The following is a 17,167-nucleotide window of genomic DNA, read 5'->3' as shown; positions in this document are numbered from 1 at the left end:
TTGCTTTGGGACTGCCACTTCTGTAGTTTTATAGTAAATTCCTAAACTGCTAACTCTTCTCTGTTGCAATTTTGTTTTAATCTGCATGAAATCTAATTTATATAATGCTGCATTCAACAGAGAAGACACACATAAAGCATCTTCGCAGTGCAATTTTTCAAGAGTTTTTTGCCCTGTCTGTAGTAAAGCCTTCATTTGTCTGAATATCACATGCATTCTATGATATAAATCTCCAAAATAAAAATCAGATATTTTCTCTTTCCTTTTCAGACGGAAATTGTGGAGATTGCTTTGGACCAGAAAGGACTTACAAGTGAAAGAAAAATAGCTTTTATTGATAAGAACAGAGATCTTTACATTACTTCAGTTAAACGGTTTGGAAAAGAACAGAAGATTGTCAAAATAGGTTAGAAAATTTCAAAATAATCTTTAACTATATGCTAGCAAATAGACTTTTACCTAGTACAAGAGACAAAATTTTGTTTTTTAATCAACAGTGAAATTGGACTTGAAAAAAACATTAGAAAAGTCCTGTGGCTTTCATGAGATAGTGGTACAAACAATTTTAGCACAATTTATCTAAATTCTGATAATTTTTATATCAGTTACACGTAAAGCAGTTGTTAACATTTAAGCACTCGTTATTGCATTTCAGAGTAAGCAGCTAAGAAGATATTGGAGAAGGATGTATTCCTTAGAATTATTCAATACAGAATCTTTCAGACATTTTTCTTGCAAATGCAAACTCTTAAGTTCATAATATTTTTAATTAGAAGTTTAAATGCTGTAGACAGATGCACGATCCCGTAAGTACGATGGTGCAGTCTGACCATTGTGTTAATTTTGCTCTCCAGTCTCAAAACTAGAGTCCAAAAAACAGGACTCTGAAAAAAACTTTCTTTCAGAAACAGAGAACTGAATTTGGCTGAAAGTTCGTAAGATGTTACCTTACAAACTAGGGGGTTAAAACCAGTCCTTATAAAAGGAGGTAAAAATTACTAATAATTACGCTTTTTCTACAGTTTGAGAAGTGTACCTTTATTTTGAAGTTTCTTGTAGAAATGCATATTATTCTGTTATCTTTAAATATAGGGACAATGGTTCAAACTTTGGCTTGGAATGACACGTCTAACATTCTTTGTGGAATTCAAGATACCCGTTTTACAGTCTGGTACTACCCCAACACAGTCTATGTAGATAAAGATCTTTTGCCAAAAACTCTGTATGAAAGAGATGCAAGGTAATATATCCTTTTTGATCAAAATAGTATTATTGTGTATTTTAACTTGTTTACTTGTTCCTTAAAGAAATATGTTAATTTTGGCAGTTGAAGTAGAAGCCAGGCTTGCAACTTTTAAAATTCTTTTCATGTTACTACTTCTTGACTAGGAAATGAGGAAAAAGTGTTTTACAAGGTATAGCATAACGTTTGGAGTTGAAATTACAATGCGCAATTTAAAAGTAGAATAGTAGCTTGATGCAAAAGCAAAATGTTAATCATACCTCATGAAATGTTGCCTTAGTTGTTTGTAAATAAACAAACAAAAAAGATCTCTTAAAAGTATCTGTTGGAAATTAAACATATCAAGATATTAGGTCACAGATAATATTATTTCTAGCTCAGCATGTTTGCTTCAGCCGGTATATTTTGTGATACAAAATTATTCATAAAGAATACCTGAATTCATTATTTCATTTTAAGAGTTAGGGGAGCCCAAATATTTTTAACTGAAAAATTTAATTGAAGATTTTTGCACAAATACCCAGTTTGCATTTTCCTTACAGTCTGTGAATGTGCATAACTATAATTTTATTTTTAGAGAACATTACAACTACCTGTTGGATAGAACTGTTGAATAACTGGGTGCTTAGAGTTTTATATGCGCTGAAAACAAAGTACAATCATGTTGTAGTTTTGAAACAAAGATATTTTTTTTTTAATTCCTAACGTTCTTTCCATAAGAAAGAAGTGAATATTAACTTATCTTTCTTTCTCTACCTAGTGAATTTAGCAAAAATCCGCAGATTGTACATTTTGTAGGAAATCAGATAACAATTAGAAGAGCAGATGGTTCACTTATTCACCTTAATATTTCACCTTATCCTGCGATTCTTCATGAATATGTTAGTAGTTCTAAATGGGAAGATGCTGTCAGATTGTGTCGCTTTGTCAAGGTAAATGCTAATTATCGGGAACTTTAATAATGATAATTGCATATCAGGTGTTACATCTCATTTCCATTTTTCTACTTTGTTGCTGATTATTTTGGGGCTGGTCATGAAAAATGATACATTTTTCATAATTACATAATACACATATACATAACTTCATAATTTTCATTGTACATAATACAAAAATCTTATTTTTATTCACAGCAAAGTCCAGATGGATTGAACACAGGTAGTCACAGAATTTAATAATAAGCTTATGTTTTCAGCAGTAGGCCTTAATATAACCGTTTAAAAATTATCTGCATCTCTACATGCAGTTGCCTAGTATTTTTTCATATTTTATTTCACTTGTTTTTGTTTTTTTCTTTTTTCCTTTGCTTTCTTTTGCATGTATTTAGGCAACAGCAACAGATGAGGTGAGTCTGGCAGTCTTTAAAACAGACAAACAAAAATCTCCCCAAGTCCCGCCTCCTTTCACCCATTTACTCCTAGAAAAGAGTTTAGCATTTTCATTGGTTATCATGACCTTAAATGTTTATTTAAAATATTTTGTATTTGTATTATTAAAACAATACACATCCAGATAATTTGGGTTGTATAATGATTTTTATTTTGAGCGTTACTCCTTTAATATTAAGCTTTTATTCCAGTATTTCGCAGTGGAACTGGGATTTCAAATACAGTATTATGTGAATGTTTTTGAGTAATCTAAATGCATGATCTTTAAAAATAAAACATCTGTATTGGGTGCTAATATTCATAATACTATTTCTTTCTGATGAATATGAAGATTTTCTAATTTTCAAGGATTTTCTTTGTCAAACTCTTCATGCATTCTCTTTGTTCTTACGGGTAGCGTCATCCAATGAGTCTAATCATACTTAAAAGGAAAAATGTTTAAGATTTTCAGTGCTTTTTTAATAAAATGCCAATATAGGTATCATGCTTTTTCACTGTCCGTTTTTTGTGAGCTCTTCCTCATTACTCCAGGTCTGGCAACAAGTGAGGAAGGCCTTTCAAGAAAAACTATAACAGAATCTTTATTTTCTGTGTGAAGAGTATTCACATCATCTGTTTTTAAGCATCTAAGTTAGGTACCTAGATCTCGGTCCTTGAAGACTTTTCCTTTCCATTGATGAAAAAAGGAAGTTTTTGTCTTTGACAGAAGGTAATCTAAACTGGCCTAAATTAGATGGTGTGAATATCCTTTCTATTTCACAATTTGTGTTGCCTGGGCTGAGGGATGACCTGGAATACCCTTACAGCTCAGTAAACAGAGAGCCATCACAGCTGGGCTTGCCTTGACTACTTTGTTTATCTTTCGTGATTCCTAAACTCTTCACGGAGATACAGGGCTGTTTTGTTGATTTTGGCAACCCTGGTAGACAGTTCAAAGCCAGTAGTAACAAAATGGGCCATCTTTCTGAAGAGAGAACAGCAAGACATACTGGTGAAAAACTCGTAGAAACTTGGTCTCTTGCATAATTTCAGGCTGAGCTTTCAGCATTTTATCACCATTTTTCTAGATAATAGGGAAGTGGGAAGAGAACGTGACAAAGATTTTTACCAGCATTCGATTCTCTGAACAACTTTAATTCTCCCAAATCCTGGGCTACCAGTGGGAAGGTTAATCTTGTCCTGAATCATAGGAAAGAGTAAGAACATGTGGCCAGAGTAGGAAGAGGCACAGAGATGGTGATAGGGAAATCACAGCCTCAGGCTGAGTTACTGTATTTCATTGGCTTTAGTAGGTCTTACCAGTTTTGTTTCGTACAAAAGCGATTGTAAGACAGGGCATGGGAAATGTTTAGAGCATACTCAGTGTAGCTGTTTATTCTGATTTAAATCAATAGTAATCCTATGCTGCTTCTAAAAACCTATTCATGTGGTAGCCTAAACTATATTAGCTAATCTTTTAATAGTATATCTTTGTCATAATGTTGTCAGACTTGAAAAGGGAAGATATCAAGATGTCAGAATTTTGCTAAAGGTTTTTCTGAGTTAGCGTGGTTTCCTTAAGGTTGTGTAAAAATAAATAAATAAATAAATATGCAAAAGTAATGAAAATAGAAAACAAAGGTTTAATATTTTTACCACTAGGTTTTTCTAATTGTTAATTCTAAATATAAAATGTACTGAAAACATCACAAAGGAGACAGAACTTTTGAAACTCTTATTTATTTTTCAGCAGGTTCTACAGTCAAGTAAATTTTTCCCCTTCCTCTTTCATTTGTAGTATGTTTATGATAAATGTACAGTTTAGTGCTATTGTCAGCATCATGGTTACAGTACAGTCGTTCATGAAGCCAGATTGAGATTAGCCAGGTTAAAATAATTTTTTTAACTACAACCAGTGCTTTGGTTTCCAGCATAGTCCCACAAGTAGCGACAGGGACACGTGTGATGAGGTTGTAAAGTGGTACTGTGGCAAGAGTTCGTTACTGGCTGAGATGCTGGAAAGTAATGATGTATTCAGCCACACTATCAGTCTCAGCTGATCACAACATCAACTTTTCTATAATGAAGGCGTTCTGAGAAATAATTTAGTGACTTTCTAATAAGAGACTTTGTCGAGGTCCTCAGACCAGGACATACTGAGCAATGTTGTATTGTTATACATTATTTTCAGGACTGGTATACTTCCTTTGAGAAGTCATTTTTAGCATGATAATAAATATTTGAAGTTATAGGAGTTGCTTTTTTTTTAAATTTCAGGATCAAACTATATGGGCATGTTTAGCTGCTATGGCAGTTGCCAACAAAGACATGGCTACAGCAGAAATTGCCTATGCATCAATTGGTGAGGTAAGAAAATGGTGTTATTTATTTCCAGTTACGTTGTTGAAAAACTAAATTTATTTATTAATTTCCCTTAGTTAAACTATTGTACATCTCGTTAACAGATTGACAAAGTTCAGTATATCAATTCCATCAAAGATCTTCCATCAAAAGAGTCGAGGATGGCTCATATACTGCTGTTCAGTGGAAACACGCAAGAAGCTGAAACCCTACTACTTCAAGCAGGCCTTATTTATCAAGCTATTCAAGTCAACATTAATCTTTACAATTGGGATAGGTAGTATTTCTTTAAACACAATATGTTTATAAGCAGTCTTCCTGAGGTAACCTGTAAATTACTTCGATCAGTTGTTCTGTTGCAGTTACTTAGCTGACTAATTTCCTACCAAAAAATTAAGTTAATCATATCCTGACAATAACTAAAGAAGTAACTGGTTTTGTATCATATTTGGAAGTTACAAGTATTCTGTGATAAAAGTCCAAAACATGCTTGGAAGTATTTTTAAATAACATTCTGCTTTTTCATTATTGTTAACACAGAGAAGTCCTTAGCAATACCTCAAACTGTATGTGACCCTCAAAGAATTAAGGCTGTTTTGAAATGTCTTGTTGCTAAAAATAGGTATGTGGCGATTCAGACTCCCAGCACTGTGTAGGTGGATGAAATATGAATTAGGCCTGAGAAAACAAAGTAGGAATTTCTCCTTTAAACAAAACCCCACGTTTTCTAACAGAATCTTCTGAGGCCATTTACTACTAATTTCTCTGCTATTATATTCATATCACTGTAGGCAAAAAGTTGTTTTTCCCGCACATATCTGTGGGGTTTTTATTATGTTGCCTAATAAGTATCGTCTAAAAACTGTGTATCAAACATAAGTATTCCTTATGCCATCGAGAAGAAAACAGATGTGGGAGTAATCAATTATATATGCAAGCCAATGACTGATCTTTCCCACCTATAGAATATTCATAAATGCTGTGTAGCATACGCCATAAATGTGTATTATGACACTGTCCAGAAGCGATTCCTGACTGTAATAAAGTTATTAAAAAATACTGGGTTTGCCCTTTTATATTGAGAGTGCTAAACTCTAACCATTCTGCTTTATTTCTTTGAAATAAAAAGACTCCTGTTATCAAAATCCAATGATGTGATGAGGTTGTCAACAGAAATAACTGTTGAATATTTTTCATAGCACGCATCATAAAATAGACAGTCTCCTTCGCTGGCTACTTTTAACCCCCTGTGATTGATACTAATGTAAAATGGCTTGGCACTATAGATTAGAAATCTTTGCCTGCAGCCCGCACGCTTTTCAGCGTATCGTTTTGCAAACCATGGTGATTGTAGTTGTGCCAGAGCATTTATATAGCTTGACAAGCCCATTTCTGTTTTATTCCAGGGCTCTAGAACTAGCAGTAAAGCACAAGACACATGTTGACACAGTCCTGGCTTATCGACAGAAGTTCCTAGAGGACTTTGGTAAAAAAGAAACGAACAAAAGATTTTTGCAATATGCAGAAGGTGTAAGTATTCCTCAGGATTATTCCTGCAGCTTTAGGTCAGCCTGTTCTTCGTAGCCAGTTTGGGGTGGTATGGGGGGAATTGCTCTCACGTTTTCCTTCTTTGGTTCAAATGTGGACACAAATCTTAAGATTGTACATCTGAGTAAAAGATCATTGCTTAAGGTGGCTACTTGGCTAGTAACAGTTGCGCATGTGTTTTATTTGAACGCACAGATACAGAATGTATATCTTTAGTACTTGGCAAGGATTATACAAATGAAGGCACAGTTGTTTTCTATAAACAGGGAGCTAGACCTTAGTATGGTTGGATGTGTAATTCTTAAATGTCTTCAACATTTTTATGTAATTTTATGGATAGCAACAATAACAAATGTTGAAGGTATCCAGATATATATTAAGAGTGAGCTACGAACTGTTCTGCCAAATATGATAAATAGCTAAATATACAATTTCATCAAACCTCTGGAAACCTTCTCCATCATCAGTAGGTCATTTCAATTTATTAGCATTTCACGATCTTAAAGACTGAGGACAGACAGATCTTGCAGTTCATAAGCTGGAAGTATCTTAGATTCCACTGGGGTGCTTCTGCGCCTTTCCCCTTAGGCGAGGCACCCGTGTGTGCACCTTGGAGAGCAATTCCACTGAGCAGCCCTTATGTCCTTCCTGCTCTTCCTCTCGCTGTTCCTAAGCATTCTGAAGGTGAAACTGTGAAAAGAGACGTGTACTTTAACTGTGTCGGATCCTTTCATCCACTGTAGCTGATGGATCAGGAAATACATCCAAGCTGTTATCTCAGATCCTTTGGCTGGACAGTGCCCATTACGCTTTCAAGAAAGCTCAATTTCTAATGTAAGTCATTAGCTTTTAGCACTTCTAGGGATGTTTCATTTCCTAAACAAGAATAAAATTTTACACAATATCCAGCCCCACAATGAAGCATTCTGCAGTACTTTACCTAGAAAATACAGAAAAATAACATAACAGTTTCCAAGCACTCTTACCATGCAACAATTTCAGCTGCTGTGCTGGAATTACATCTTCTACATATTTTAAATCCATTATGGAGCAAAAATGATGTTGGTCCCTTGATGCATCTGAAAGAGACTTTTTAGATAATACTGTCTTGTCTTTAAATCATCAAGAAAGCCGTAGTTTCTGGAAGGGTTCCTAAGCAATAACACCTTGTGTGATGCGAGTGGAGCTTGTTTCACTGAGTTTTTTAAACTCAGTCTTGAAACTTGGTTCTCAGACTGTAGAAGGTTCCTGGAGTAAAGAAGTCCCTGAGCTGTATTCTGCATCCGTGTTCTGGGTCTTCTCTGCTGGATCTGAAACTAGGAGAGAACCTACTGAATGAAATGGATTTTAAGCTCTTGGTTACGGTGGTAACTAACTTCTTAATGCAGCCTGTTAGACTCATACAGCCAAGTTGGAAGGAAATGTTAAGGGCATCAAACAGAAAAGCAAGATACTGTGCTGCTATTCCTTCTCAGGGAAGGAAAAAAGAAAAGGGGTCTCAATTTCCCTCTCACCACCTAAAACTCCTTCAGGCTTAAGTAGGGAGTTCTTATGTCTTTTCTATGCTGCAGCTGAGACCACTGATCTGCAATCAGATACAGAATCTAAACAACGTGCTTAGTTGTTATATCTCACATCTTTATATATAAGGTATTATGAACCTAGTATGTATACTGAAAATCCACATCTTGGCAGTTACTAGGTGTCACTGGCAAGGGTTGTTGGCTTCACTGGCAAGTAGCTCTCTGGGCTAGATGGCAGAATTAGCCCTGTATGTGGTATGTTTAGCATCTGTGTGACATCTGTTAAAGCAAACACATTCTTTCTTAGAGCTCCATAAAGATTTCAGTCATCAGATCCAAAGCACCTGGACCCAGTAAATGCATTCTGAATTCAGGGATTAACCTTTTCACATGAGAGTGTGGGTATTGCAGTTACATCTTCCCTCACAGAGAATCTTCCTTGTTATTTCATGACTTAGTTAACAGAGTAACAGCTACTCTGAAAATTCCCCGTGCAGCACTTGAGATTTTTTTTCCCATCCCATCTTTGACAGTCTTAATTCTCCAGCAATGAATCTGAACTTCGCAATTACATTTTTGCCCAGTTTTTGGACGTGTTTTCATAGTCATCAAATGCACCATGATCCATTCTTCCTTGTCAAGCATTTTTGGAAAGAAAGACAACTATTATACCCCTCTGTACCACGGATATTGTACTATATCTATTGTCTGAAGTTTCACTGAAATAGAATACAGCCAGAGGATGACGACTCCCTGCAGCTGGAGAAACACCAAGATAAAGTTAAAACATTTATTGATGTAGAAGACAAATTTAAAGCAGAAATCTGATTTCTGTTATATCAGATAACTAGTGTACTATGCTATCAGTTTACTTGGTGGACTTTAGGTGCAGTCAAAAGACATCAGTGCATATATTATTGATAAAGGCTTGTATTCTCAGTAATAGGACACAGATGTCATTACATTTAAATTAGATGCAAGTCGATCCAAGTTATTTCCGTGTTTCAATGTTTTTTTTGCCAGACACAATGAGATGTATTAGTATTTGTTAAAATGTATCAAGCTTGTTTTATTTTAAAGGTGGAAAGCTCAGTTTGTTAGAACTCAACTGTGCCTTCATACATTCCATTCGTATAAGTTGTCACTTACACAGAAAGAACTATATAAGGATTAATATGGTCACTTTGTAATTGTAACTTCAAATTGTCCTGTCAGTGACTATCTACCTGTTTGACCTCTCTATGTAATGTTAGTTGACCTCTGCATACTCTCTTTTCTGTTCTTACAGCTGGAAGTTGATTGGAATAAAATCAAAGCCAAAATAGAGATGGAAATAGCTAAAGAAAGAGAACGAGCAGCAGCCAGTCCCGCAGTGAGGGCTAGTGTAACTGTACAGCAATAACTGTCCTTGTGGTCACCTTCATAAGTGCTTCTTGAATATTTTGTACTGGCATATTTTGACAAATATAAATAAAAAAAGCCGCAGCAAACATTTTGCGGGGAACAGAAGTGAGAATTGGTGTAGTTCTTGTTAATTGTTGCATGACAGGCAGAATTATTTATTTACTACAGTCTCATTTGGAGCTGGGTTTATGTTCTGATGCCCTAGCTCCAGTGTGTAGCTACACTGTAGCCCATAATACGTGTATGAGAAAAAAAGGGGAATTAACTGTCTTTCCATTAGTGGCTTTTAAATTTTTATTGCCATTAAACTTATTTAACCTTGGTTGCCTCCAATTAAGTACTGATTTCCCTATTTCAGCCAGCACCTAGTTAAGTGGTTTGGTTATTTCTGCAACCTCGGGGACCTCTGAAAAGACTTGTTTATGTTGCCCTAGAACAAATTTAGCAAACTGTAAGTGTTGAAAATTAAAAAAAGGAGCTTGCGCCTATAAAGCACAGCAGAATATTTCACTCACGGTTACAGTAATCCGTATTTCTGCTCGTACATATGTACTGGCAAGTTCTTTAATAGGTGATTTCAGATTACTTCAGCAATTCAGGTTTGTCACTGCAGCAAACTATTTAGCAATAAAGGGTATTTTCTGAGATAATGTCAGTTGTTTAAAATATCATGGAATGTGCTTTGAATGTTGTTTGCAGTAACAAACAGCATCGTTGGTTGGTTTTGTAGCGTCTAACATGTATAACTGACAACAATATTGAGAGCTTCCTTAAGGTTAAAATGTCATACTCGTTTAAAATAAGGAAGAGCTTTTTGCGTATTTTTTCTGCCCATAGCACTTGATTTGAAAATATTGTATTTACACTTACGTTATTTCATTTTTTCTTTGTTTTACACGTGAAAGTGGCTGCATATGTTAGATATTCTTTGCAAAAGCCCTGTGCATTATAAATATGTAAGCAGGTTATTTGTAACTGGCGTTGTATAATATGTATCTTTCAGATGTTACCGTCAAAATGTTCACTATCTGTATATCTGGCAAATTTCTGTTTTGTAAATCATTTTATGACACTTTTTTGCATAGTTCCTAAATTTCTTAATAAAAACAAATAAAGGTTCGGCTGTGGGGTTTTTTTTAAACGTATCTAATAAGTGATGCATTAGGTGATCTCCATTGATTTACCTGACTGCTAAATAAAACAATAATTTTGATGTAGCTCATTTGAAGCTCCGCAGTATTCTGGTGTACTGACGTGTGGCAAAGTGAACACCTTCACCTTCCACTGACTTGCAGAAAGCACTTACTAGTTCCAGAATTGAGCCCAAAATATCACTAATGGCGAGCGTTTAATGTTAAATTTATGAAGCCTTGCTCAGATTTGTAATGCAATGTAAGCAATTTTTTGAAGATCAGTCTAGTGGGGATACAAAGTTCAGGGTCTCGGTTCAATCTTGCTCTTTTCTTCTTGGTCCAGTACAGTAGAGGCAGCAAATTCACTAAGCTTCTTAAAAAGGCCTGGTGCAACAATTAACCATTGCAAAGCCTGAGATAAAAGAGTGGAATGGATGCTGCGCTTGCGAAGGTGTCCTTCGACTGTCTGTCCTTCAGGGTGATGTCAGTGTCATCCACAGAAAGTGATACCGCAGTACTTCAAGCTGGCTCTCCACGTCTTGGTATTAATGAGAGGTGTCGTATTTGTAGGTTTTGTTCACAATAAAGACCTTAAGGTATTTATCACTGATCAGATCTCATTTTTTCCACGCACAGCCAGTCCTGAACAACTACTGTGTTTGTGTTTGTGAAAACAAAGCGAACCAAATACTTTGAGAAAGCACTGTTTATTTTCATCAGGTTCTAATACGCGGGTAACCTGGCACAGTTCTAACCTTGGGTATGAAATGTAAATTTCAGAATATTCTGAGAAGAAAACGTTCTTATGTGGCTTACCTGGAATTGTTGCAGGGTTTTTACACGTCGCAATTTCCATTTCAAGCAAGGTGCCGTCTGGCCAGTCCAAGGTATTTTTGTGCTGGTATCCTGGGGGTGTATCGCATTTGTACTAGAGGCCAGGAGCTGTGTCGTAGGAGCGTCTTTGAGGGAGAAGAGAGGTAACAGGAGAAAAGAGGTGGTGTTTGAGCGTGTCTGGGAGTTTTGATTCTGTTTGTGGCTCCTCTCTGTGCCTCGTTTTTTCCGTCTGCAGATGGGAGTAATGTATTTAGCCATGTTGCAGAGCTGGGTTTTGGATTCGAAGAAGTTAATGTCCATAATGCACTCAGGCAGCGGAAAGGCTGGCGAATCACCACTTTAAAGGTTTTCAAATGCCAAACCAATAAACATTAATAAATGTCATGGCGCTTGATGAAGGTGGCCAGTGTTATTATTCCCTTATTGACAGATGAAGCCTCTTGCCTGTGGTCATCCAGCAGGCCCGTGCAAGCTGGCAATAGGACCGAGCCATCTCTTTGGCTGAGTCCTAGCTGCTGATCCAGACAGCTGTAAGGAGACCATCCTCATCCCTGCTGGAAACTGGGACGGATGGGAAAGGCTGCTGAAATGCCAAGGAATCAGCCTGCAAAGCAGAGTACAAGATTAAGCTGTGCAGCGCTCATTGAATTTAACGGAAACTGCCCAGATAGGATTTGGTGGAGGTTTTGGAGACAGGAGTCCAGCGAGACGCGTGTGTGTGGGGAGCGCAGCTGGAGGAGGCTTCACGGGCTCTGCCTTGAGCGGCAGCGGGATTTCATCCAAACCTACCAACCTGCACGCCGCTAAAAGGTAAAACTCGCTATCGCAGGTAACAAAAAATGTCCTGCAATCCTCTGAGACGTAGCCTTTGCTTTTTAACCAGAAAATATGTAAATCCTATTGAATAGTGAATGGTAGAAAGTAAAAGCTGGTGGGAAAGAAGCGCTATCCATTGAATTTCAATGTGTTGGTACTTCTGATTCCCAAAGAAGCAAAATAGGAACCGACAAGCTGGTGTTACACTGACAGAGTAAGTCTTAGCAATGACAAATGCCTCAAAGCTGTGAAATACACTCCTTTTCGAGCAGTGGAGCAAGCTGAGGGCTGTATCATACTGGCCTGGTGCTGGCCTGGACTTGATTTTTTGGGCATATCTGGTAAATCTGCCTGAAGAATAGCGTAAGCCCAGCGAGTTTGGTTTGGTCCCCCTAACAGCAATGATAAGCTCCTTTACAGTTTAACTTTTAAGAAAAAATTAACTGGGGATTTTCATCATTTCTAAAACAGAAGGCACCGTTTTGGCGAGATATTAATCCCGTATTTTGCCAGAATGCTGTCTGTCCTTCCTGCAACAGCAAGCTTTTGAAGCCTGCGGGATTCATCAGTCAGTTTAACCGTGACACAAGCAGCACACAAATACGCCAGTAAAGATTCTCCCACGTAATCTGCGCTGTCTTCGGGGCTAAAAAGAGCTATTGAAAAGCTAATGCTCGTTTGCAAGGGACTGGTATCTGCTGCTTTTCGTTGAGGTTAAACGTAAATCTGCTGCTTAAACGTTGAGGTGTGGAAAAAATGGAAGAAGTGCTTGGAAATGGGAGTAATCTGCCTGGTGATGGAGCTCCCCTCGGCCTAGTAAAATGAAAAGCAGGCACATGATGATGGAGACCCTGCTTCTTAACGATGTAAATAAGCTAGGAGATGTCTTTGAGCTTTCACTAAGTGATTGGAGAGAAATAGACCATTGCAAATGATTACTCTTTCAGGAATTAAGGTTTTTTTGGGGGTAGACACATCTGCAATGAACGGTCAGTGAAGGACTCGGTTGTTCATCAGTTTTTCCAAAGCTCTTATGACTCACCCTACTTTCATTTCAGATGTTAATCGGTGGTTTTCCATGTAAATTAACCAATCTGCGTATTCATTTATGTATAAAATAGAACATACAAAGTTCTGTGTAGGTGCAAAATAGATATGTGGCGTGATTTTACTCCGTTTCAATCATTGGCTGGTTTATACTGGTGACCGTGGGGATTAGGTCAGCCCTCGCCCTTGTATCTTGCTTGTCCATAGAAATGAGAATTTACAATAAAACACCCCAAGGCCAACACTTATTTAATAACAGAGTTAAGAGTCAGAAGAAGCTTAGCTAAGAAGTAAAATTACTGAACAGAAAGTGGATGCTGTTCTACCTCACCCCAGGACACCACGTCACATTTATTCAGTGGCTCCAAAATCAGCTGACGTTTCATGACGCGGTAAATGCAGTTGTGTTATAATTGTTGATCTGAATATATACGTGGTTTGAATTCAATGGCTATACCATTACTCATGGTTTTATGCAGTCAGTGGAATATAGAGATGATTGTGCACTGAGCCTTCTGTTAATATAAAGAGAAGATGGAATTACCCATTCAGCAGTTATCACTATTGTCCGGTGGCCCTCTGCTCCTGGGATCATTTCTTTGCCTTCCCATATAATTTGACACACTATTGCATCCTCTACACTGGTATTTTACTCCGTAAGGTACAGGGAGAAGTTTGGGGAGAAGAAAAGGTTTTGTGAATTGATGGTATGTAAGAATCTTACAGCAGCCTTCCAGTCCCTAAAGGGGCTGCAGGAAAGCTGGGGAGGGACTCTGGATCAGGGAGGGGAGCCATAGGATGAGGGGGAACGGTTTTAAACTGAAAGAGGGGAGATTTAGATGAGATATCAGGAAGAAATTCTTGGGGTGGTGAGCCCCTGGCCCAGGTTGCCCAGAGAAGCTGTGGCTGCCCCATCCCTGGAGGGGTTCAAGGCCAGGCTGGATGGGGCTTGGAGCAACCTGGGCTGGTGGGAGGTGTCCCTGCCCAGGGCAGGGGGGTGGAACTGGATGGTCTTTAAGGTCCTTTCCAACTCAACCATTCTATGATTCTATAATCTGTATTTTCAAATTATATTTTTATTGACCCAATTCAGCCAAATGTTGCCCCACGCTATAAAATTTCAAATACAGAAACATGAACTATCTGTTTGTTTTAATTCAGGTACCTTCACCCTACCGTAAACGTTTCTAATGAGAACTAAGTGCTTCATATGAAGATATGATGGTCTGATATCTTCAGGGAAATAGAGGAATACCTTCTTTCTCTGCAAAGAGCCAGGCAATATGCCTGGATCAATTAGATGAAATGGATGTACAAAGGATATCATGTTTAATTACTTCTGTGTCTTTCGTTGAAGGGTCTGCAAGAATTTTTTTCTTTCTGTAAAGAAATGACTGTGGTAGTTGGAAACCTGCAGTTCGGAAGTATTCTAAGCTCTATTCTAAATAAGCGTTCGGGGTTTCTTTGAGATTAAACAGTATGCCTTCAAAAAAGGCAAAGACAGGGCTTGTATCTACATCTCCATGCTCTGTAAAAGATCCTCGGTCCTCGTGGTAATTGTATACGAAGCAGTGACCAATTGGTAATTTAGGACTAAGTTGGATACTCCCAGTTAATTCAACTGCGATGCCAATGAGGACGGAGATGACTCCTGCCCTTCCTTGGTGTTTATTTGCCTCGTTCATGTATAGTAGCGCTAGTGAAAAGCACCCAGCACCTCGAGAGGACTCCCTTCTGCAGGCAGACACTAGCTCAGGCAATTCAAACCTCTCCATGAAACTCCTTCACGCTTGACCTTGAGTAATTTAATATAGAGGTGAGCCTCGCTCAGCCTTTGGTGTCCCATCACTGGGGCACAACTGCAGGGACTGATGTGCTGTGGGTCCCAGATGATAATACTTTATTTTTCTTTCTATTTAAGGCATTCTTCATTAACAACTGGACTTCTTAGAAACTGTGTTAGCCGTCTCCCGGTAAGGATATAGCACCAAACTGGGCCATATTTTAAACACAATAGATTCAAGTATTTTGGCATAGAAAAAGGAGGCTGAAGAGAACTATTGATGTATCTATTCAAAATTACATTTCAGTCCTGAAAGTTGCTTTCTTAGCTGAATCTGTCCCAAGTATAGTCCGGCAGTGGATGTCCCACAGAAAACATACGCTTCTCCCAAGCTTTCCTTGTTCAGAGCAGTGAAGAGTTGAACCATCAGAGGTGAGCCATGGAGAGATGGCGGCTCTCAGCCCATGGGTGGTCCTTGTCCCTTCCGTGTGGAAATGAGTTTTTCCTCCTCCTGGTCCCTGCACAAACACTTGCTCCTCGCAGGGGAAAGGAGGGAGGGCAGCTTTGCCCAGGGAGGGCAAATACAAAATACACTAATAATGCAGTATTAAAGCAGAACACTAAAAAATGTTCTATCATTTTCTATTGGGAGGGACAGAAAAAAAAGGTTACATTTGTTGATGTTAGTACTTTGACTGCAGAAATGAATTAGTACTTTAACCTATGGGCGAGAAAAATTTTTGTCTTTCACAAGTAATATCCACTGGCTTTCGAAATTTAAAATTGCACATATTAATAGAGTATTTTTCTCTGCCTTGCTGGAGCTTCCCAAAGCGATGCCTTGGGATTTTGAGGCACTAAATAAATTGAGGTGGCTCAGAATAAAGGGCCCGGGACAGCCCTGCCCTGCAGGGACCCTCCGAACTTCCCCCGGCAGCGTGGGGCTGGCGACCGAGTTACACGGCGTTAGGGTGAGTCCTTCCTTTCTGTGTTGCTATTTGAGATATGCAATTACCCTCTTATGCGGCATATCTTATTCAAGAAAAGAGTTTTCCCATCGAACACAGTTTTTTTAAAAATTCCTGATATTGCTCCCCTTGTTGCACACAAAACCGCACTCGGCACTGGATGCAGAGGGCAGGCAGCACCCGGCCACAAAACCTGAAAAAACTCTGTATCAGTGCACTTTCTACATGGTCAAGTGTGAGTTTGCGGTGGAAATCAATATTTCAGTGTTTTGGCTGAAAAAGCCAAGGAAATTCTAAAGGAAACAATCTTTCCCCTCCAATTTTGCTGTTCCTTCAAGGCAGGCACTGCGGGCACTTGGCAGGAGTGGAGGTTTGTAACCCCTCCTGGTAGGGATGGAGAACCCAAAAGGCCGGCTGGGCTCCTTGGGGTTTTCCCTGTTTGTTAGGAAGACTCAGCATTATTCCCGGTGCTGTAATCCACCTTCACACCAGGACCCGTGTTACTGTAACCCAAGAAGCTCCAGGTGAGAAAATGCGGCAGGATTGGGCCTGATTTCTCTGGGTTATGACCATCTCAGGCTTCCTCCTCGTCCTCTTCGTCTGTCTCTGTCCCCTGCAGCATATAAAAAAGGCCTAATCTCAATTCCAGCAAAAATAGGATTGCCACTTCAACCAGATACGAGGATTTTATGCGGCATCGGGGAACATCTTTCCGTCTCAGCATTTTTAGCTGTGATATAGAAATGTTTAGAAGCCACGGCTATGAAATATTTCAAAATTCAGATGCCCGTATCGATACCTGCGTCCATATCTGTACTTGACAAACATCCAAAGCCCCGGTTCTGCAGCGTGAGGCTCTTTTGCACCTAAAATTATTTACTAACCTTGCCTGCGAGGGGAGGAGGGGTATCTCACGCTCTCTCTTGTTGGGAGCCCTTTAGCTGGACCCATAGAGCAAGGCAACCCGTTTTGTGGACAGGAGACCTGGCAGGGGTCAGCACCGAGGTCTGGTGTGGCCTGTGCTGGATTGGGCCATTCATTTCCTGATCCCAGGTCACCTCAGTGAAATAAAAAGCACGGTACCAGAAGGTGCTAAGATTTTATTAGCAAGCTTTGGAGGTTGTTCTCCTCCGTTTGCCT

General features: G+C 38.6%; 1 protein-coding gene across 7 annotated transcripts in view; it reads left to right on the top strand.

The window, feature by feature from the left end:
• IFT80 (intraflagellar transport 80) overlaps positions 1 to 10,565 on the top strand; it is a 55,085-nt gene extending 44,520 nt beyond the window's left edge. For 5 of the 7 annotated variants that reach the window (XM_063338839.1, XM_063338838.1, XM_063338836.1 and 2 more), the window contains 8 exons: positions 271 to 406; positions 1,093 to 1,240; positions 2,004 to 2,175; positions 2,571 to 2,588; positions 4,888 to 4,977; positions 5,076 to 5,248; positions 6,378 to 6,501; positions 9,331 to 10,565. In XM_063338839.1, the coding sequence (XP_063194909.1) occupies positions 271 to 406; positions 1,093 to 1,240; positions 2,004 to 2,175; positions 2,571 to 2,588; positions 4,888 to 4,977; positions 5,076 to 5,248; positions 6,378 to 6,501; positions 9,331 to 9,444 (975 nt within the window). In that variant the 3' untranslated portion in view covers positions 9,445 to 10,565. Of the gene's footprint in view, positions 1 to 270; positions 407 to 1,092; positions 1,241 to 2,003; positions 2,176 to 2,570; positions 2,589 to 3,162; positions 4,197 to 4,887; positions 4,978 to 5,075; positions 5,249 to 6,377; positions 6,502 to 9,330 lie in introns of those variants that run through there. The other 2 variants (XM_063338835.1, XM_063338841.1) reach the window with 2 other exon arrangements.
• Positions 10,566 to 17,167: the final 6,602 nt, after the last annotated feature.

Source organism: Chroicocephalus ridibundus, chromosome 6 (assembly GCF_963924245.1).
Source record: "Chroicocephalus ridibundus chromosome 6, bChrRid1.1, whole genome shotgun sequence".
In the NCBI taxonomy this organism is placed as follows: domain Eukaryota; kingdom Metazoa; phylum Chordata; class Aves; order Charadriiformes; family Laridae; genus Chroicocephalus; species Chroicocephalus ridibundus.
Note: the sequence above shows the minus strand (reverse complement) of the source record. Positions and strands in the feature narration are given on the sequence as shown.